General features: G+C 42.0%; 1 protein-coding gene across 1 annotated transcript in view; it reads left to right on the forward strand.

Annotated features, from left to right (window-relative positions):
- LOC133639489 (von Willebrand factor A domain-containing protein 7-like) overlaps positions 1 to 8,125 on the forward strand; it is a 43,486-nt gene extending 35,361 nt beyond the window's left edge. The window contains exon 18 of the mRNA XM_062032808.1: positions 5,758 to 8,125. Within this exon, the coding sequence (XP_061888792.1) occupies positions 5,758 to 6,201 (444 nt within the window). The 3' untranslated portion in view covers positions 6,202 to 8,125. The remainder of the gene's footprint in view (positions 1 to 5,757) is intronic.
- Positions 8,126 to 23,760: the final 15,635 nt, after the last annotated feature.

Raw genomic sequence — 23,760 nt, forward strand, 5'->3', positions numbered from 1 at the left:
AGCCAGTTGAGGTGGTTCGGCCATCTGGTCAGGATGCCACCCGAACGCCTCCCTAGGGAGGTGTTTAGGGCACGTCCGACCGGCAGGAGGCCCCGGGGAAGACCCAGGACACGTTGGGAAGACTATGTCTCCCGGCTGACCTGGGAACGCCTCGGGATCCCCCGGGAGGAGCTGGACGAAGTGGCTGGGGAGAGGGAAGTCTGGGCTTCCCTGCTTAAGCTGCTGCCCCCGCGACCCGACCTCGGATAAGCGGAAGAAGATGGATGGATGGATGGATATACAAGCTGGCTAAAAATAAATTGGAACGTGTTCCACAGAATCAAATGTCCTGAAATTAGACCGGCCATTACAGGGTCTGTGATCTGTTGATCCTCCAGCCACACCTTCACTGACTTTGACATTATCAAGGCACAAAAATACAAAAATTGTCCCGGGATAAAAATTGCTTCCCCAACTCCTGCATTGAACATTCCATTCAGTGAGGGTGTGAATGGAGGACCACATGATGAAGACCTTGTCATCTACAGACCTGTTCTCCATTGAAAACCTCTGGATTGTGGTAAAGAGTAACTGGTGGAGTTAACCAATACATTAATATTGTTTGAACAGGCTTCCTTATATTATTAGAGATTTCAAAACACAAATAGATGCAGATGTATTTATTTTTTAGAATGTGAGTAAAGTTGTAAGTAGTTTACAAAATAGTGTCCGTTATGGATTTTGCTTCTGTGTATACATTATTATAATGGAGCCTATACTTTAAAGGGCCCCTCTAATGCTGACAACATTGGCACTTAATGACCTATAACTTATGTCTACATTTCCCAAAATAGAAACAAAAATAATTTAAGGCTTGTTGTCTAACGAGTTTCAGCACATTTTAGAACGCCCACTTTTTTAGCTCCAAAATGTGGGCAGGCCTGCATTAGCCGGCTGACTTTTCCGGTTTGTGACTGGGTCAATTTCATATAGAGTAATATGTGTTTTGCAGTGGCGGGTCTGCGTTTCCCACCTAGGCCTTCAGTGCTGTTCGACTTCAATGATTACCTCTCAAAATACCATCATTTTTGTCACCAGATGACCATTGCTGGAGAAATACTGTACAGAAACACATTTACACACTACTGAGTATTGCATCACATCAACAGTGTACAAAATGGGTTATTTTCTGGCGCATTTAAAAATCAATTAAAATGCATCAGCAATTAAAACATACTCTAAATTTCTCTGCTGGGCTTATGCAACTTCCGGTTAGTTGTAACAGAAAAGCTACTGTTAATAACTTGTGATCTGACTGTCTCTCAACTCTATGTGTTCTCAAATGCACCCGCTAACGGTCCCGGTGAGTATCCAATCACAGGACGCCGAAATGTCACGTTCAACGTGACAACAACTCGTGATCTGATTGGCTATCGCAACTGTCTATCACCTGAATGTCACCGTTCACTTACAGTGCACGGACGCCCGCATTGTTGATTCTCAAGACGTCTGGCAGATTTGGTACATGGCAACATAAGCTAGCTGAATTCTGATTGGATACAAACTAAAACTAAAAAAAACAGCAGTGGAAGGAGCATAATATGACATGAAGAGAATATCAATAATTTTAGATATTAAGGGGAAGTAAATGAAAAAATAATTGTATCTTTAATTATGATCATGATTTCTGGTTATGTTAGGCCAGCAGAGAAGGCCTTGCTGGCTCTGACGCCACACCACTGGTGTTTTGGTAGCATCATGTTATTTTTGCGCGTAATTTGTTTGAAATTAACTAAATATCCTCAAGGGGAGAAATACTAAGCCAGAACCTACGCCAAATTATTCTGTATATTACATGACATTACAGGTTTTTGTCACTTTTTGCCACGGTGGTGTCTTCAGTTGCAGTTTTGATTACTTTGGACTCGACTTAACAACACATTATCATCAAAGACCTGCAACTCTACTTGGACTTTGACATCACTGACTCTTGACTTGACTCAGACTTCTTCGCAACTTCTTAAAGGCCTACTGAAACCCACCACTACCAACCACGCAGTCTGATAGAATATATAATAATGATGAAATCTTAACATTGCAACACATGCCAACACGGCCGGGTTAACTTATAAAGTGCAATTTTAAATTTCCCGCTAAACTTCCGGTTGAAAACGTCTATGTATGATGACGTATGCACGTGACGTCAATCGTTGAAACGGAAGTATGCGGACACATTGAATCCAATACAAAAAGCTCTGTTTTCATCTCAAAATTCCACAGTATTCTGGACATCTGTGTTGGTGAATCTTTTGCAATTTGTTTAATGAACAATGAAGACTGCAAAGAAGAAAGTTGTAGGTGGGATCGGTGTATTAGCGGCTGGCTCCAGCAACACAAGCAGGAGGACTTTGACTTGGATAGCAGACGCTCTCCGACGCTAGCCGCCGACCGCACGGATGATCGGGTGAAGTCCTTCATCGCACCGTCGATCGCTGGACTGCAGGTGAGCACGGGTGTTGATGAGCAGATGAGGGCTGGCTGGCGTAGGTGGATAGCTAATGTTTTTAGCATAGCTCTGTGAGGTCCCATTGCTAAGTTAGCTTCAATGGCGTCGTTAGCAACAGCATTGTTAAGCTTCGCCAAGCTGGAGGCATTAACCGTGTATTTACAAGTCCATGGTTTAATAGTATTGTTGATTTTCTGTCTATCCTTCCAGTCAGGGGTTTATTTCTTTTGTTTCTATATGCAGTTAAGCCCGATGCTATCACGTTAGCTCCGTAGCTAAATTTTTTCACCGATGTATTGTTGTGGAGATAAAAGTCACTGTGAATGTCCATTTCGCGTTCTCGACTCTCATTTTCAAGAGGATATAGTATCCGAGGTGGTTTAAAATACAAATCCGTGATCCACAATAGAAAAAGGGGAGAGTCTGGAATCCAATGAGCCCTTGTACCTAAGTTACGGTCAGTGCGAAAAAAGATGCGTCCTGCACTGCACTGTAGTCCTTCACTCTCACGTTCCTCATCCACAAATCTTTCATCCTGGCTCAAATTAATGAGGTAATCGTCGCTTTCTCGGTCCGAATCGCTCTCACTGCATTGAAAACAATGGGAAATGTGAGGAGCCTTTCAACCTGCGACGTCACGCTACTTCCGGTACAGGCAAGGCTTGCGAACTTTATCGTCGATGTTCTCTACTAAATCCTTTCAGCAAAATATGGCAATATCGCAAAATGATCAAGTATGACACACAGAATGGATCTGCTATCCCCGTTTAAATAAAAAAATGTCATTTCAGTAGGCCTTTAAGACTCGAGAGACTAGGTGAGGGTGTTCTACAAAATGTGTCCATGGCTGTAGTAGGTAAAATTAGTTTGAATACAAAGTCGAAATAACTGTGAAGATCTTGCCCACGTGTCAAATTTACGTAGCAGAATAACCGCCAGGTCATGTCGCAGAAACCGCAAATAAATATCAATGATAGCTTATGACACTGTTTAGATATTTCTTGTTGTCATTGTACAGTCTCTCCAGTAAAAAAAATCCTTAGCATCTAAATTTGATAATAGCCGCAGACAAGCTGCAAAACACGGACTTCACTATTTAGTCTAAATTCACGGTTCCATGAAATTAAAACACCACACAAAAAACAAAAGTAAAAGTAAAACACATACTAACTAGCAACTAACAGTGGGGAGAATAATTACCAATAAACACATCACAAAAAAACAGGTTTGTGTGTAATGACTCTCACGTCCCTGCCTTCACTTTAATTATCTTAAAACAAGCAAATTATCAACTAATCTCAGGTCATTCAGGATTAATTATGATTAAGAATGTCATGTACATATGAATGGTAAATCCAATTAATTTAATCATGGTTCAGTAAAGTGGCATGTTAATCAAGCCCCAGTGATGACTTACTGCCTATGTGTCAAAGTCAAGGCCCGTGGGCCGGATGAATGAACTATGGATGATATTTGATTAGTATTAGAAGCCGCCTGCTGCTGTTTTGCACGCACCAATACTCCATCAGTGTTGGCGCTAGGAACGTTCCATAAAAATGGGGTCCCACAGTATATTTTTGGGGTCCTACTTTTTTGTAACCGCTTTGAAAACAAATGCTCAATGTATGCATTATCCTGTTCTATCTCACATTCTATATTGTGTTGGGAAAAAGGTTGTCACAAATGTTACTTAATTCATCCCAAAAAATAAAAAATACTAAAGAAAACAAATTTTTATGTAAATATATTCAGTTATAAACATTCATTCACTTTCTTCTTTCCTTCATGGATCTAAACTTTACCTCTGCCGGGATTTTGTTCTATAGTTTTATTGTAATATTTTCAGAATGTGTTTGTTCTATTTTTGGCCTAAGTAAGACAAAGTAAACTGAGCTAAAAGAAGTTTGACACCCCTGATTACTGTAATAGTGTCAATGACTTGGAAGGACTTGAAATACCAAGACAGTGACTTAACTCAAAGTGTCTAATACTTACCCAGGACTTGGTTTGACCTGTCTTGTCTCCAGACTTGATTTGTGATTAAACACTTGAGACATAATAAAGATACAAGTTTAAGTACCACTGATAGTCACACACACACACTAGGTGTGGTAAAAATATCCTCTGCATTTGACCCATTACACTTGATCACCCCCTGGGAGGTGAGGGGAGCAGTGAGCAACGGCGGTGGCCACACTCGGGAATCATTTGGTGATTTAACCCCCAATTCCAACCCTTTATGCTGAGTGCCAAGCAGGGAGGTAATGGGTCCCATTTTTATAGTCTTTGGTATGACTCGACCTACCGATCTCAGGGCGGACACTCTAACCACAAGGCCACTGAGCAATGTACTTAAGACTTGCAATACATTGACTTACTCCCACTTGTGCTTAATAGTATTGATATCGTAAACTAGTGTTGTCCCGGTACCAAAATGTATTTCGATACTTTTCGGGTTGCTGACCCCAGTGCTATCCATATCAGTTTTGAAGTAAACATGGACCAGGTAGACACAAACACGCGGTTACATTATTAAAATAATAGTTTTACATGACTTTACCCACACCGTCTATGCGGGGAAAATGGGCTATAGTTTTTTAGACGGCGTCACACTAAGAGGGGACGGCATATCCAGTCTGGCGATGGAAAGGGAGCGTTCCAAGTACAGTTATTTAGCTACCCATTACCCAAAAACTAAATGTGACTGCCAGATTTATTTTCTGATCCAAAATATACATTAAGAGAACTTTTTAGTGAAATTTCAGTTATCTCAATCAATCAATCAATCAATGTTTACTTAAAAAGCCCTAAATCACGAGCGTCTCAAAGGGCTGCACAAGCCACAATGACATCCTCGGCTCAGACCCCACATCAGGGCAAGGAAAAACTCAACCCAATGGGATAACAATGAGAAACCTTGGAGGGGACCGCAGATAGTCACCTGGGCGACCGTTGCAATGGACGTCGAGTGGGTCTAGCATAATATTCTGAGAGTCTAATCCATAGTGGATCTAACATAATAGTGAGAGTCCAGTCCATAGTGGAGCCAGCAGGAGACCATGCCCGAGCGGAGACATGTCAGCAGCGCAGAGACGTCCCCAACCGATGCACAGACGAGCGGTCCACCCCGGGTCCCGACCCTGGAGAGCCAGCGCTTCATCCGTGGCCACCGAACCTGTGCCCCCTCCCCACTCCCCTCCACGAAGGAGAGGGTCCTTTAAGGACACGTATTTACATATTACTCGTTCACTCCTCTTCTCTCCGTCCTCCAGGTGACTGACGTCAAAGGACCAGTGTGCCAGGGGCTCAGTACATCCACCAACTGTACGTCCTCACTGTGTGCCGCCTCCCAGTGGGAGTTTGTGGCCAACGTGACCGACGGCGTCAATGGGACGGGCATTGAAAGCATCACCCTCCGTGAAGGGAACGGCACCCTCAACATGAGCACACTAGTCGGACCGGGGGGCGAGAACATCACCGTGGTCTCCTACGTGGCCTCCTGCTGTGCAAGCAGAGTACAGCTGTCTGCCGTAGACAACGTTGGAAACGTGGGCTTTTGTGCTGGCCAGGTCAGAGAGTCCGCCACAGTTGCGCCTGTTACTGCACCCGTTCCTGCAGCTAATGTAACCATGAATGTTACGTCCACTGGGGGGCACACTCTCAGCACCTCATATGGTCTGTGGATTACTGCTGTACTACTCCCACTTTGGAAATAAATGTGACACAGGGAAGGATTTATACATACAGTATATAACATGTGTATCTTAAATTATAATACAAAATTATTTACTTTAAACGTTTGAATCTTTGTTTTACTTACTATACTGAAGCTGTAAGGAAATCAAATTATATTATATTGCGATTCTTGATTGAGTGTATGGACTTGTATTGTAATATTCATGCCATATGTTGGTAGTTATAGTTTGATTAATCATAGGAAAACCAGTAGGGAAAAAAATCATTGTTATGGATTTACCAATACATTTTACTACCCTAATTAACCGCATCATAATTTATTGTACACCCACACAAGGTAAAAAAACAACAACACCCGATCAATATAAGAACTGCTTATAAAAGTCTGAATTTAAAAGGTAATGAGTTTTGATCAATAGAATCAGCAAGATATTCATTTAGGATGTTTATTAATATGGATGGCGTTTGCAGTGGTGAACATCTGGTAAATAAACAGAATATACCACATTTTCAGGACTATAAACTGCACCGGTATAATTTTGGAAGAAAACCTTTTTTTTTATATACATTAGCCGCACTGGACTATAAGCTGCATATACCGGTAGGTTGTAAAATTAGATATCTATATAGAAAGTTTTTTTTTTAATTATTTACATACCCTAATTGTTTCCAAACGGTGCTTATAAAACGTCTGATCAAACAAAACAGTAAAGTCATTGCTGTCTTTATTCATTCTTTATGAAATAAATAAAAAGTTCTCCTTTTTTAGTAAGGTTGAAGATGCTTATCAGGATTAGTCTTCCTTGTAATTTTTCAAACACTTTAAAATTGAACAGTTTCTTAAATTGGATAATTTCAGTACATTGTTTGCCTAATCCTAATTCCTTAATTTATCTTTGTGAAGAAAAATTCATAGATTACCCGCACCTTTGTATAATCCGCAGGGTTGAACGCTTGGTAAAAAAAAAAAAAGGAAAAAGTAACGGCATATTGTCTCGAACAGACCTGGGCAAATTAAGGCCCGGGGGTCACATGCGGCCCGTTAAGCTTTTCAATCTGGCCCGCCGGACATCCCCAAATATTTAAATATTTTAAAATGGTATTATATTTAAAATGGAAACTGTAGCTGCCATTATGATGTGCAGGAATGCTTTCAAATGACCGTAAGTCTTGAACTATACAAAGTATTTTAATGGTTGGACTCTGTGCTTTTGCATGATATACTAGTTAATATGGTAATTAATTAGTTACTATGGTAATCTAATTAGTTATTATGGTAATCTAAGTGACAGCAGCTCAGACGAGGCACCAAGAAGTGTGGGTGGGGAAGGTTTCCACAGAGCGTTTCCAGAGCGGCCAGCCTGAAATGCGGGTGTCAGGGACAGACGCGGAAGGAGATTTTTACAAGAAAGTTCTTAAGCTTAGTGATATATCAATTATATCAGATTGTAGGTTTTTTGGGGTTTTTTTTACCCTTCATGTTCATATTTCGCTGTTTGTTGCATTTTTGTTGCGTTTCACTTGATTGTAAAATATGTCGATCGAAAGGGGGTGTGATGTTCATATGTTGTCAATATTCAGAGTTTTATCCTTCATAGATAATATTGTAAATCCTACATTCTTTATTTACATGTACATTCTCATTCAGTAAAAAAATTTAAAATTCCGTTTTTTCATGCGATCTGTCATATTGTTTTTAGCATTTAATCAGACATTGTGAGGTTTTGCATTGGTGTTCCTAAAAATCAGATATGCCGGCCCCCAGACACACTTCTTTCTCTAAATTTGGCCCCCGAGTCAAAATAATTGCACAGGCTTGGTCTAGAAAATACAGTAAACAAACCTTCAAGTTCTGATATAGATTGGATCTCGGTGAGACATTGATCTTCTAGCTGGAAATTGAGCAACAAGAGGATGTTGTGTTACTTGAAAGATTTCAATAAAGGCACATATCATATACTGTCTATTTGTGATTTTTTACACAAAAAGTTATGTACAGTGTTACAATAGTGCACATGTGCACATGGACACATTTAATCGGATTAAAAGCTTAATTGGAGTAAAATGCTTCATGTAAACACGCCATTCGGAATCACACACATTCAAATCTAAATTTCAGAGACGGGTGGTTTATGCCAATAGTCGTTCAGATTGTAGCGCATGAAAACACATCTTCCGAAATTCTGACCAGATGCCCGAACTACCTCATTTGGCTCCTCTCCATGTGGAGGAGCAGCAGCTTTACTTTGAGCTCCGCCCGGATGGCAGAGCTTCTCACCCTATCTCTAAGGGAGAGCACCGCCACCCGGCGGAGAAAACTCATTCCGGCCGCTTGTACCCGTGATCTTGTCCTTTTGGCCATAACCCAAAGCTCATGACCATAGGTGAGGATGGGAAAGTAGACGGACCGGTAAATTGAGAGCTTTGCCTTCCGGCTCAGCTCCTTCGTCACCACAACGGTTCGATACAGCGCCCGCATTACTAAAGATGCCGCACCGATCCGCCTGTCGATCTCACGATCTACTCTTCCCTCACTCGTGAACAAGACTTCGAGGTACTTGAACTCCTCCACATGGGGCAGGGTCTCCTCACCAACCCGGAGATGGCACTCCACCCTTTTCCGGGCGAGAACCATGGACTCGGACTCGGAGGTGCTGATTCTCATCCCAGCTGCTTCACAGTCGCACAGGGAGTTAAGGCAAAACTTAGCACAGGAATCACAAGCAAAGAAGCTAAAAACATTAGCTCTCCACCTACGCCAGCCCTCATCTGCTCATCACCACCCGTGCTCACCTGCGTTCCAGCGATCGATGGCGCGACGAAGGACTTCACCACGATGATCGGTGCGGTCGGCGGCCCGGAGACGGAGGACGTCAAGGTGAGGACAGCGACGCGGCGGCGGGCGCTGTAGCTTTCGACGACACCCCGGCCGCCATCAGAGTCGGCAAGAAACATATATTTCCCCAAAGTTACGTACGTGACATGCACATAGCGCCACGCACGTACGGGCAAGCGATCAAATGTTTGGAAGCCAAAGCTGTACTCACGGTGGCGTGTCTGCTATCCAACTCAAAGTCCTCCTGGTTGTGTTGCTGTAGCCAGCCGCTAATACACCGATCCCACCTACAGCTTTCTTCTTTGCAGTCTCCATTGTTAATTGAACAAATTGCAAAAGATTCACCAACACAGATGTCCAGAATACTGTGGAATTTAGCGATGAAAACAGACGACTTAAGCTGGCTACCGTGCTATTCCAAAATGTCTGGTTCAACCAGTGACGTCACGCGCAAACGTCATCATACAGAGACGTTTTCAGCCGGAAGTTTCCCGGGAAATTTAAAATTGCACTTTATAAGTTAACCCGGCCGTATTGGCATGTGTTGCAATGTTAAGATTTCATCATTGATATATAAACTACCAAACTGCGTGGTCGGTAGTAGTGGGTTTCAGTAGGCCTTTAAAGTCATGTTTACCTGCGCTGGCCCTGCCGTCTTTGCATGTTGGGGTTCAAGACCGACAGATCCTAACAAACACATACAATGTTGCAAATTATCCATTTTCTAAAGAAAAAATATTTTGAGTGGACCTGAATCCCTCCTAGGACATGAACGTCAAATCGAGATTTTTGACACTGAACAAAATAAAAAAGTGTTCTATCACGTTAGTCCCACATTCCTGTTTAACTTTGTAGTAGTGACATCTTATTTTCTGTACATTTTTTAGGCTGGTTTGACCTTTTTCTTCACCGTTTCCCTCTGTGTCATTTTGACATTTTTCCTCATTTGGGCTCTTCCCCTGACTTATGGAACTCAAACCCAGGGAAGTATTTTTGACAGAATTGGGCATTTTTCACATTTTGGGCTGTTTTTGCCTTTTTTTCCTCGCTTCCCTCTGCGTCATTCCTGGGTGTATTTTTTGGCATTTTTCTTCTTTTGGGCTCTTCCCCTGACTTATGGAACTCAAACCCGGGGAAGTATTTTTGACAATATTGGGAATTTTTCACATGTTGGGCTGTTTTCTCCCTTTTGTTCACCACTTCCTTGTGCGTCATTCTTGGGGTTTTTTTGACATTTTTTTCCTCATTTGGGCTCTTTCCTTGACTTATGGAACTCAACCAAGGTTTTTTTGACATTATTGGGCATTTTTCACATTTTGCGCTGTTTTGCGTCATTCCTGGGTGTATTTCTGACATTTTTCTTCATTTGGGCGCTTCCCTTGACTTATGGAACTCAAACCCAGGGAAGTATCTTTGAGAATATTGGGAATTTTTCATATTTTGGGCTGTTTTCTCCCTTTTCTTCCCCGCTTCCTTGTGCGTCATTCTTGGGTTTATTTTAAAAATGTTTTTCTCATTTGCGCTCTTCCCCTACTTATGGAACTTATGGTATTTTTGATTATGCATTTTTCAGATTTTAGGCTGGTTTTGCCTTTTTCGTCCCTGCTTCTCTCTGCGTCATTCCTGGGTGTATTTTTGGCATTTTTCCTTATTCGGGCTCTTCCCCTGACTTATGGAACTCATTTTTCACATTTTGCGCTGTATTCTTCCTTTTCTTTCCCGCTTCCCTGTGCATCATTCCTGGGTGTTTTTTTTTTTTTACATTTTTCTTCATTTGGGCTCTTCCCCTGACTTATGGAATGCATTTTTCACATTTTGCGATGTTTTCTCCCTTTTCTTCCCCGCTTCCCTGTGCGTCATTCCTGGGTGGGGGGTTTTTGACATTTTTCTTCATTTGAGCTCTTCCCTTGACTTATGGAACTCAAACCCAGGGAAGTATTTTTGACAGAATTGGGAATTTTTCACATTTTGGGCTGTTTTCTCCCTTTTTTTCCTCGCTTCCTTGTGCGTCATTCCTAGGTTTTATTTTTGACATTTTTCCTCATTTGGGCTCTTCCCCTGACTTATGGAACTCAAACCCGGGTAGGTATGGTTGACATAATTATGCATTTTTCACATTTTAGGCTGGTTTTGCCTTTTTCTTCCTCGCTTCCCTCTGCGTCATTCCTGGGTGTATTTTTGGCATTTTTCTTAATTTGGGCTCTTCCCCTGATTTATGGAACTCAAACCTGGGGAATTATTTTTGACAATCTTGGGAATTTTTCACATTTTGGGCTGTTTTCTCCCTTTTCTTCCCCGCTTCCTTGTGCGTCATTCTTGGTTTTATTTTTGAAATGTTTTCCTCATTTGGGCTCTTCCCCTGACTTATGGAACTCATAAGTCATATTTTTGACATAGTTATGCATTTTCCTCATTTTAGGCTGGTTTTGCCTTTTTCTTCCCTGCTTCTCTCTGCGTCATTCCTGGGTGTATTTTTGGCATTTTTTCTCATTTGGGCTCTTCCCCTGACTTATGGAACTCAAACCCAGGGAGGCATTTTTGACAATATTGGGCATTTTTCACTAAACCTGCCAGTGTATAGTTTTACAAACTGGTGCTTTATTTTAGGTTGTGTAAATAAAAAACATTTTACACATCAAAGTAACTGGCTTGATGGCTTTTTGGGACTTCAGAAAGTGTGAACCTTACATGTTGTATCTGTGTAATAATAATAATAATAATAATACCTGGGATTTATATAGCGCTTTTCTAAGTACCCAAAGTCGCTTTACATGTTAAAAACCCATCATTCATTTACACCTGGTGGTGGTAAGCTACTTTCGTAGCCACAGCTGCCCTGAGGTAGACTGACGGTGTAATAGACAAAAAGGGAGTGGTTCTTTGATGAAAGGTAATTATGGAAGAATTCGATTGAAGACATTAACACCCATTTGGGTGTGTGCAAGGTTGTTGTTCTGTTGCCGTCACTGGTACACTTATAAACAAAAGCACAGAGGCACCAACACTCTGGAAACCTGCAGATAACGCAGGTAACACACATCACTCTCCACCTGAGTGCAACCTTTGGAATGTACTGAAAACTTTAGTGGACAAGGAGCTCATCTCAAGGTAATTAGATTCAGATGACTTTTCATGGGTATTCAATATTTATTTAATATTAGAAAATAAACATACCATACAGTATATTGGAGACCTCCTGCATATTTCAAGAAAGGAATGTTACTTTACAATTAACTACAGGAAATTGTCTAATCTGTGACTTCCTTTATTTGGCTGCTGCTTTCCCAGGTAACAACAAGGCACGTTTATTTATGGCGTACAATTTATACGCAAGGCACATTAAAGGGATATCAGTATTCTCCCTTTCAGGAGGGCAGAGTCCTCCCAGATTCTTTAGCGCTAAGGCTGTCCACCTCGCTGTGACGTCATAACAAAGTCAGACTGCAAAACCCTGCGAACAGAGGCGTCCAAAACTTCGGATGCAGCCAAAAAAAAGAGTCAAAACAAAAAGCATTATAACCTTGTACCATAGACCAGAGGTCGGCAACCCGCGGCTCGTTAGTGCCACCCTAGTGGCTCCCTGGAGCTTTTTAAAAAATTTATGAAAATGGAAAAAAGGTGGAGAAAAAGTAATTTTTTTGTTTTAATGTGGTTTCTGTAGGAAGACAAACCTTCCTAATTGTTAGAAATCTCACTGTTTATATTAAACATGCTTCACTGATGAGAGTACGAGCGCCGTTTTGTCCTACCCAATTGTGCGGCTCTTGAACTCACTGTAGTTTTTTTTACATGTGCAACTTTCTGCAACGCTGCAACAAAAAGACGTGTTTTATGCCACTCCTTTTTTGTCTCATTTTGTCCACCAAACTTTGTATGCTGTACGTGAATGCACAAAGGTGAGCTTTGTTGATGTTATTGACTTGTTGGAGTGCCAATCAGAAATACAGTATATGGTCACTGCATGACTGCAAGCTAATCAATGCTAACATGGTATTTAGGCTAGCTGTATGTACATAGTGCATCGTTATGCCTCGTTTGTAGGTATATTTGAGCTCATTTAATTTCCTTTACTCATGTCCTCTGTGTATTGTATTTATATTTGCAATTCTCATGGCATGTATGTAATATTGGCTGCATTTCTGATATTGTTTGTGTGCTATGTTGTTCCAGACCACAGCAAACATTTGTAAAGATTGTAATAAATCCAATAGAAGAAAACAGCCTGCTGTTTCCTTTAACTTGGACACACACATCTATACCTTTGGCCTTTCTAAGGCAGTCATTTCCAAGAGTTATCTCACCCTCTGAGAAGCCTCCGTTTTACTAATGTTTTCCAATGTTGTAAAAATTTGTAGAATAAATATTACATTTAACATTTCTGTCAACAAAGATTTGCGACAGGAAGTCATTTTGATAGTAGGCTATTATAGCTAATATAGACACTTACATCCTGTGTTGTCTTGGTTATAAAACTTATATAAGGCTTTTAATGTTTGCGGCTCCAGGTATAATTTTTGGGGGTATTTTTGGTCCAATATGGCCCTTTCAACATTTTGGGTTGCCCACCCTTGCCATAGACAATAAATAATATGCTATTGATGTGTTCAAAGACCTCACCAAAGTTTTCGATACAGTGAATCATACATTTATACTCCCAAAGTTGTACAGATATGAGATTAGAGGAGTGGCCTTTTCTTGGCTCCAGACATATCTGAAGAACAGATCCCAGTAAGCCCACTTCAATGGCACTGATGGCAGTGACCAGTGGGTTTCCATAGGGGCCAGTGTTGGGTCCATTTTTGTTCCTTATGTATATTAATGATCTTTGTTTAGTTTAAAAAACATAACATTTTATTTTATTCGCTGATAACACCAACATACTTAGTTGTGGTAGCAATTTAGAAACAATAATACATACAGTAGAAAAATAATTATTATTGTTAAAGAAGTGGTTTGATTCAAATAGGTTAACTCTCAATTTAAACAAAACTAAAAGTTAAGTGTTTGGAAATTGTGCAATTGATGTACGTAGAAATTTAAAAAAATAAATGATACTGCGATAGAAAGAGTGAATGAAATAACAATTCTTGGAGTACTTTTACAAAAAAAAGCTCAGTTGGAAGTCCCATATAAACTATATCAAGGCAAAGCTAAGTAAATATTTTGCAATAATATCTAAAGTCAAAAAACTGTTAAATGAAGAAAACCTATATATATATTTTTTTTTTATACTGTTCCCTGGTTCTCCTTTACATGACCTAGGGCCTTGAAGTGTGGGTAAACAATTATAAAACCAATCGTAATCCAAGTAGTGTCATTCAAAAAAGAGGGATCCACATTGTTAATAAAGTGTCTTACAGAGCACATACAAATGAGCTTTTTATAAAATAAAAAGCACTAAAATTGAAGGATTTGGTCGACTTAAAGACAGCACAATTGATGTATAACATAAACAATACCACTGTGTATTCAGGGATTATTTCAAAAACGAGACTGTTTATATTTTCCCAAAGAAAAAACTGTTTAAAAAAAACATACGTGGGAACGAGTATTGTGTGTCTTTTGTTGGTATTAATGTATGGAATAAATTGGACCAAGAACTAAATTTAAATAAAAAAAAATATTTTGAAAAAAGCAATTGTTAAAAATGATGTTGGGAATGGATGCTAAGAATGTAAAATTACCATGATGGAGATTTTCCATATTTTGTTTTGTGATTCACGGAAAACAAACAATGTACAACTACATGTATAAAATACTGGGATAGGAGTAATAAGCTCTAGGTTCTGCCTATTCCATTTCAGACTATATGCATATGAAAAAATGTCTTCTCTTTATCTGTCAAATGTTTTAAGTGTCTGAAGAAATTAAACTTGAAACTGCTGGCCAGCTTCACGTCCGTGCTTACATTACAGTTAACATTTATACAGTTGCAATTATAACATAACATGTAAATTGTTACTCGATCTGCTTTAGTATGATGGAATAAAGGCTCAGCAGAAAAAAGACGGCAGAGAGGAAGTCTGAAGTGACTTTGATCGGAGACTTCCGTCAAAATATGTCCAGTCTTTTCTCATACCAATACACACGTCCGGCTTCAAAATAATAGCGCTATGCTTCACATCCGGTGTAATCGACAAAAAAAAAAGAAATTGTCTATCATGCTTTGTCAAAGATGTTTTTTATGTTATTTGCGAATGTCCATCTAAGGCTCTTTCTCAACCATTATTTACTCCGACCTGATGGTTTGCTTTCTCCAAGTTTGGATGTGAACATTCACCATAGGTTGAACATAATATGAGTCAATTAATTCACTTCACTACCCAAATAAATGTTTTCTGGCAGATTGAAATAAGCTGTATTGTAATAGCGGCTGCGATATGACGGCGGCAGACTGCCTTTGAACAAGTCAGCCTGGTATTTATGGTCACAAATATCACTGTCGGATTCAATAAACGGAAGCGCAACACATACACACACGATGGCTCGATCCTCGGAACACTTCCTTGTTCTCGTCTTCTTCTTCGCATGCCTGCCACTGCCCTCTGCCCACATCGGGTGATTACAGTGCACTACACATTGTTACCATCCGTGTCCGCCCTGGGCTGGAGGATGTTTATTTTATTTATGTATTTATTTTACATGGGCGGTATAGCTCAGTTGGTAGAGTGGCCGTGCCAGCAACTTGAGGGTTCCAGGTTCGATCCCCAATTGGGTCAGGGTCCAGTGGCATGGAGTCCAAGACGACTGGGGACCCTTTTCTGCTGCAGCCTTCTTCCGCCATCGCAGCCGTTGTGGTAGTTCTTAAATCTACCGTCTTCTGCCTGCTCCGCCGTTGAGGTCTTCACCGTATCCCTGGCTAGGGGGCAGTCAGGTACTAGGCCTTTGCCAAGGGCCACCTGGGGTAACAGTAGTAAAGGGGTTAACCTCCTAGTGCCCCAAGACCCCATAGAGGAGCCTCCACTGCCGGATGCACTTTAACGTCATGCCCAGGACACGCTATATAAAAATACTTTACTTCACTTCACTACATCGGAGCAGGGAAAAATAGGATGATATTTAATCAAAACAAAGGCACGTTGACTAAGACGATAACACAATTAACTGACAATTCAGTCAAATATAAACATGAGCCGAAAATGTTATTTTTTTCCTGTTGATAGGTGGGACAAGTTCGCAGTATATCCAAACACAGCTCTATAACGGCGTACACTGAAAGAGGTGTGTCGACTGGTTACGAAAGAAAGCCAACCAAATGCTTTTCCTCTTCAGACGAGGAAGTCAGGAGTCAGCGCGAAAAACGAAACCAAAATGTGTGGCTTTAATATTTTCCACATCATATTATGTGTACAGGGCAGCACGGTGGAAGAGGGGTTAGCGCGTCTGCCTCACAATACGGAGGTCCTGAGTTCAATCCCGGCCTCGTGATTTTTATGTGTGAAGTTTGCATGTTCTCCCGTGACTGCGTGGGTTCCCTCCGGGTACACCGGCTTCCTCCCACCTCCAAAAACATGCACCTGGGGATAGGTTGATTGGCAACACTAAATTGGTTCTAGTGTGTGAATGTTGTCTGTCTATCTGTGTTGGCTCTGCGATGAGGTGGCGACTTGTCCAGGGTGTACCCCGCCTACCGCCCGATTGTAGCTGAGATAGGCTCCAGCACCCCCCGCAACCCCGTAAGGGATAAGCGGTAGAAAATGGATGGATGGATGGATGGATGGGTGGATTATGTACACAACTGGGATAAAGTCCACACATAATCTTTGATGCTTTGGTGAGCTGCTCAAAATTAGGTGACCAGCTACCGGCGAGATTTCTGTTCTAGGTAGCTTGAATGGTTGTTGCCTTAAGTCAACTGGGATAGGCTCCAGGTCACCCGTGCCTCTGAGGAGGACAAGCAGATTAGAAAATGAATGAAATACATTTAGGGGGAAAAAATGTATCTAACAAAGTGAGAGAGACAAAAGTATGGTTTGCCTTGAGTTCAGACAGCTTAGGTTTTGACTGCAGAGTTACACCCGCTTCACGGCAGGAATGTTCTAATTTCAGTCCTTCCTTTTCCTCCAGTATCATCATCATGGCCACCGTAGGTTCTGTCCTGCTGCCACTGGCTGTGGTCTTTGCCCTCACAGCCCCCACTCAAAGCTTCGACCCAGTGACCGGGGCGTCCTTTAATCACCGCAACATCACCGAAAGGGCAATCGTCAGAAAGGCGGCCGAAGTCTGTCGAGACGTTGCTGCTAGAGCCGGAGATCCCTTCAACCTGACTGTAAGAACCTGATTGTAAGATGGGAGGCCACACTTGTGCCTTGAATATGTCACCTGGAAGTCTTCTATCTACATTTTAACACAAAATGACAAAAGTGAGGCTTTGGTGGCGTAATGCGTTTGAAAACATTTTGCCCTTTTTTAACACCGATTTGGCCTGTTTTAACATCGATTTATACCTTAAGACTGATGTCCTCGCCTCCAACAGCTCTCCCTGCACTGTGGCCTCCTAATTCTAGTCTTAGTTAACCAGATATTAGAAAACCAATCTCATCCTGTGCATCTCTATTCTCAATTTGTATCTCTTCTACATGTCCATCCTCACTGTCCTCAATCTTTTCTGGTACCTGTTGATCTTCCAGTGTTGCCAACTCCTCAATAAGAAAAGTAGCTATTGGCTGTCATAAAAGTTGCTAGAAGTTGCTAGATGACATCATTGGCTCATTTGCATAATTAATTACAATATACCCTGTAGAGGAGGAATAAGGCGGTGGGAGACATAAAAAGTTAGTTTAAAACAATGAAAATTATGATTAGAATTGTAAAAAAAAAAAAATTCCGTTGATTCTTAGTTTAGTTGTATTTGTTTTTGTTCTTGAAGTGTATTTCTGGTCTTGGCATCCCCTCCCGGGTTGAGGGAAGACGCGGCTGAGTAGTTGGATCAAAAGAGACGTCAGAGACGCTTTGCTGAACCAGAAGTTGCTTTATTGCAAGCGAGCGTCATTTAAACAGCTCTGCAGTACCCGGAGGAATCTCAGTCAAATGTGGAGGATTCTTGATTGGAGAAGCCAATCCATCAGTTTATATATTCCTTCTTTGTCTGTCTGGGTGTGCGCTAAGTCCAAACAACACCACCCGACCATTCAAGGAGATGTTCATGTGTAGTGGCTGGAAAACAACAGATGTATAGCATAACTTGTAGGCTTGACGTTTAAGGTAAACATAGAATCTCTCCGCCAGAACAGAGCTGTTAGAGTGTCCGCCCTGAGATCGGTAGGGTGTGAGTTCAAACCCCGGCCGAGTCATACCAAAGACTATAAAAATTAGACCCATTACCTCCCTGCTTGGCACTCAACATTAAGGGTTGGAATTGGGGGTTAAATCACCAAAAATGATTCCCGGGCGCGGCCACCGCTGCTGCCCATTGCTCCCCTCACCTCCCAGGGGGTGAACAAGGGTGATGGGTCAAATGCAGAGAATACATTTGCCACACCGAGTGTGTGTGTGACAATCATTGGTACTTTAACTTTAACTATAACTCTGGCATTCCGAAGCCTGATTGTATTGCTTCTTCTCAGGAACGAGCAAATTCCAGTCCACATGCGAATGTCCATATAAGGCTCTTTCTCAACCATTATTTTTTCCGACCTGATGGTTTGCTTCCTCCAAGTTGGATATAAACATTCACCATATGTTGAACATAATATGAGTCAATTGATTCACGTCATTCTCCATTGTTAAATTAAGTTTCATCAAAAGACTGAAGGCTTGTGATATTCACGAACAAACCAAAACTATTGGCTGGCTCATTAACATGAACAATTGGTTTGTTTGTTTTTTTCAAATGTGACAGTGATTAAATATAATTCCATTCACCTCACTCTGTAAACCAATTAAGGCAGAAAGAGTGGCAGTTTTGCACAGAGCGGGTGTGCATCTCCTCTATGCTCAAACTGGAATGGAATGGACTTTATTATGGTTGCACTTAAAAGTACAAGGAAATGTGATTTTCAATACAAGCTGTCTAAGAGAGTGTTACGTGCTTTCATGTCTCCAAAACATCCAAGAAAGTCGCTAGATTTGTTGGCATTCACATTTGATAAAGAAAGACACTAAGAAGAGTTGCAAAGATACTCGATTTAGCGAGAAAGTCGCCAAGTTGACAACACTGCGCTGAGGTGTGTGTGAAAGACAGAGATGCCAAGACCTGCCTGAGGTTGCTTCTGATTGCTTTACATTGCGTGGTGCCTTCCCTGGTTAGCTAGATTTAAGCACAATGACTAATGGATTTGTCTGGGATTGATTATTTTGGTCAGTCAATCAGTTACTCGAACTACAACATGACGCGGGGAAAAAAGTTTATTATTTAAAACTATAATATAGCAAAAGGGGAAATATAAGCGTGACAAATGTCAAGTGTGGCGTGGGAAAGTGTAAGGCTTGGGAGCCCTGGAAATGTTTGGCTGTACGATAACCAAGACAATATACGAAAACAGTGGCAAAATTTTGTTGGAAACCCATTAGTGGGGCATAGGAAAACAGAAGTACTACTGTAAGTAACTGCAGGACACAATAAAATGATTCCAGTGTGCAGACTCAGCGGCAGTGGCGGGCCGTGCGTTTCTCACCTAGGCCTTCAGTGATGCCCTACTTAGTCCGACTTCACCTCTCAAAATACCGTAATTGATGTCACCACATGGACACGGGTGGAGACACTATACAGAAACCCACTTGCACACTACTGGCTCTTGAATCTCCTCAACAGTGTACAAAACGGTCTATTTTTTGGCGCATTTAACATTCAATAAACCCGCTTCAGCAATTAAAAAATATCGTACATGGTACTGTCAAAATTAAAGGAATTGTATAAAACAAATCTTGTCCTGGGTACGACATTAAACCGCATCCAACCTGGAGAGGGATGGGTGCTGTCAGGTTTAAATTGCCCAAGACACACCACATAATGACAACTACTGCTTTACCCATACTGGCTCGGTCGTCGCCCGGGTCAAAAAGAGCCGCGCCCACCGTTGGCCACCAGGACGGAGGTGTAAAATTTACTACTGGGAAAATCTGCAGATTCCGCACTAGAGACAATTTAGTTGTGGGAACCTGGAATGTAAGGACACTAACTGCTGATGGGAACTCGAAGAGCTAGCCCACAAAATGGTTCAATACCACTGGAATATCTTAGGCATCAGCGAGCTACGCTGGAAAGGATTTGGTGAAACATCAACCGACGTAGGCCACAAGCTCTATTTCACTGGCAAGGAAGACAAACACCAGTATGGTGTCGGTTTCCTTGTTCACAAAGACATTACGGACACTGTCATGGGCAGCCGGCCAGTCTCAAGCATACTCATTACCATTCAATTGAGAGCAACTCGATTTAACATCACCATCATTCAGGCCTATGCCCCAACATCCACGTATGAGGACAATGAAGTAGAGGATTTTTACAATGAAGTACAAGCAGTCCTAGATAAAACTCCAAAAAAGGACATCCTTATTGTACAAGGAGACTGGAATGCGAAGCTTACAACAACTGGAAAGACACATGTGGTCCATACAGCAACAGCGAGATCAACGATAGAGGCCTAAGACTCTTGGAGTTTGCCAGGTACAACAATCTGTTGCTGTTGAACACACTTGGCCCCCATAAGGCCTCTAGACGATGGACCGGGCACAGCCCCGGTGGAGAGTACCACAACCAGATCAATCACATCTTGGTCAAAAAGAGCTTTTACTCAAGCGTCAATACTGGCAGGACGCGCAGCTTTCCAAAAGTAGACATTGGGAGTGACCATGACCTCGTCCTGATGTCCTTTTGCCTTCGCTTGAAGAAAATCAAAAGCTCTAAGTGCACTAGAATGAAGTTCGATCTGGACAAACTGTGAGACCCTGAGGTGGCAGAAGTCTTCAAGACAAGGATAGGAGGGAGGTTTGCACCACTGCTCATCTTAGGTGCAAAATAAATTGATGTCAATAGCGTGACGACCACGTTGAACAAAGTCGTAACCGAAATAGCCACTGAGATCCTTGGTAAACTCCGCCCAAAGAAGAAACCTTGGGTCATTAAAGAACTGCTAGTCTTGTGTGACAAGCGGAGAGCCCTGAAGAAGAGTAAGAACTCACCTGAAAGATCTGATGCTTAAAGAGTAATCAATAAGAGCATCAAGGCATGCAGTAAGCAAAACAGAACTGGATTGAGGGAAAGTGCCAATAAATAGAGAACAGCCTGAATGCCAACAACAACACCAAGAAGGCATATCAAACTGTTAAGGAGCTAACAAGGGCAAAACAAACCAGAGACTCTGCAATCCAGAGCAAGACCGGTGAATGCCTAGCGGAAGAACAGAAGATCCTAGACAGGTGGACAGAATACTGCTCTGAGCTCTACAACCACACGGCAAGCGGAGATCCAACAATCCTGACATATCCTCAATCCACAGAGGATGAAGATACACTCCTCATCTTCCGGAAAGAAGTTGAGGCAGCAATCCAAGCACTGAAGAAAGAAAAATCAGCCGGAGTGGACAACATCCCAGCTGAGCTCGTACAAGCAGGGGGAGAAGCCATGATCGACACCCTCACCATCCTGTGCAACAAAATCTGTTGTGAGTGGCCTACATCATAGACCCAGTCACTTATCATCACACTTCCGAAAAAAGGCAATCTCCAACTGTGCCAAAACTACCGCACCATCAGTCTTTTTAGCCATCCCAGCAAAGTCCTACTGAAAATAATACTACATGGGTTAAAATCCCAAGCTGAACAGATCATAGCTGAAGAACAGGCTGGATTTAGAGCAGGGCGGAGCACCACAGAACAAATTTTCATCTTGAGAATCATTTGTGAGAGACACCTGCAGCATCAACAACACCTTTACCATGTGTTTGTAGACTTTAAGAAAGCCTTTGACCGGGTATGGCATGCTGCACTGTGGGCAACCATGAGGAAATATAACATCAGTCCTAACCTTGTCAGAGTCATTCAACATCTGTACAATAAAGCTACCAGCGCGGTTCTCTACAACGGTGCTATCGGAGACTGGTTCAGGACAACAATTGGAGTGCGCCAAGGATGCCTTCTCTCACCCATTCTCTTCAACATCTTTCTGGAGCGTATCATGACGGATGGCCTGGCAGATCATGAAAGAACTGTCAGCATTGGAGGCAGACCAATCACCAACCTCCGTTTTCCAGATGATATCAATGGGCTAGCTGGAGAAGAAAGAGAACTTGCCAGTCTAGTTGAAAGGCTTGATACCACCTCCCAAGCCTATGTAATGGAAATCCATGCTGAAAAAAACAAAATGATGACCAACAACAACAATGGCATCCGCTCAGACATCAAAGTCAATGGACAGGCACTGGACACGGTGTCAAGTACCTCGGTGTAATCGTGTCCAATGAAGGATCCAAACGGGAAGTCCTTGCCAGAAGTGCTCAAACAACTGCTGCCCTGGCAAAACTCAAGCACATATGGAAAGACACAAACATTAGTCTGGCATCAAAGGTGAGATTACAGCGCTCACTTCTAATGTCGATCTTCCTTTACGCCTGTGAAACATGGACCCTTACAGCAGAGCTGCTTAAGAGAATTCAGAACATGGAGATGAGATGCTACAGAAGACTCATTGGTATCTCCTACACCCAACATGTCACAAACAAAGAAGTCTGGCAAAAGATCAGCCAAGCTATCGGCCCACATGATGACCTGCTCACCACAGTCATAAAGCGGAAACTGAGGTGGTACGGACACATCACCAGATCCTCAGGCCTTGCAAAAACCATCCTGTAAGGCACCGTACAAGGTGGCAGGAGACGAGGGAGACTAAAGAAAAGATGGGAAGATAACATCGGAGAATGGACTCACCTGAAACTCACTGAGGCAATGAGAGCTGCTGAGCACAGAGAGGGATGGAGATAGCTGGTCAACAGATCAGCTGTGGTTCCGCAACGACCATCCGGGGTTATGGGATAGGTTAGGTTAGGTTATAAAACAAATGAAACATGAAAAAATAAAGAAATTAAATATTTGACCTCAAAATTTGTAGCACCCAGCCGACGCCGTGTAAGCCATTGGTACCGCTCGTAGTCGGTTGATTCGTGTGAAAGTGGTGGGCAAACCATTTCACCGTCGGTGTTATGCCAAAATGTGATTGCCTGCCAAAAATGTATTTCCTTCGAGGGAACGTGCACTGCTCGCTAAACCTGCATTGCTTGGCTTAGTCTGTCCACAACGGATTACTAGGTGTAAGACAAACACTTTATCTTAGTGGTTATTGTACCGGTGAGTTTTCTGTGGCTTTCTATGGCTTCGGTGCCACTTCCTGTTTTCGCAACTTGTGATTGGATACTCACTTGGGACTCCCAAGTGAATATCCAATCACAGTCTCGTTAACATCAGGCTACCTAGATAGCCTACTTTTAACAGCTCGTGATCTGATTGGCTATCGAAACTGTCTGTCAACTGTATGGGTTGTCAAATTCATACGCTAATGTGTGGCTCTGCTCCCAGTGAGTATCCAATCACAGGACGCGTAAATGTCATGTTCAACGTGAGGCCATCTAGAAGGCTTTACTGACAACAACTCGTGATCTGATTGGCTATCGCAATTATCTATCAACTGTTTTACAGTGCATGGACCTAAAAACAACAGCACTGGAAGGAGCATAATATGACATGAAGATAATATAAATACTTTTGGATATTTAGGGAAAATAAATAAAAAAATACTTTTATCTTTAAT

The sequence above is a fragment of the Entelurus aequoreus genome, linkage group LG22 (genome assembly GCF_033978785.1).
Source record: "Entelurus aequoreus isolate RoL-2023_Sb linkage group LG22, RoL_Eaeq_v1.1, whole genome shotgun sequence".
Classification (NCBI taxonomy): Eukaryota; Metazoa; Chordata; class Actinopteri; order Syngnathiformes; family Syngnathidae; genus Entelurus; species Entelurus aequoreus.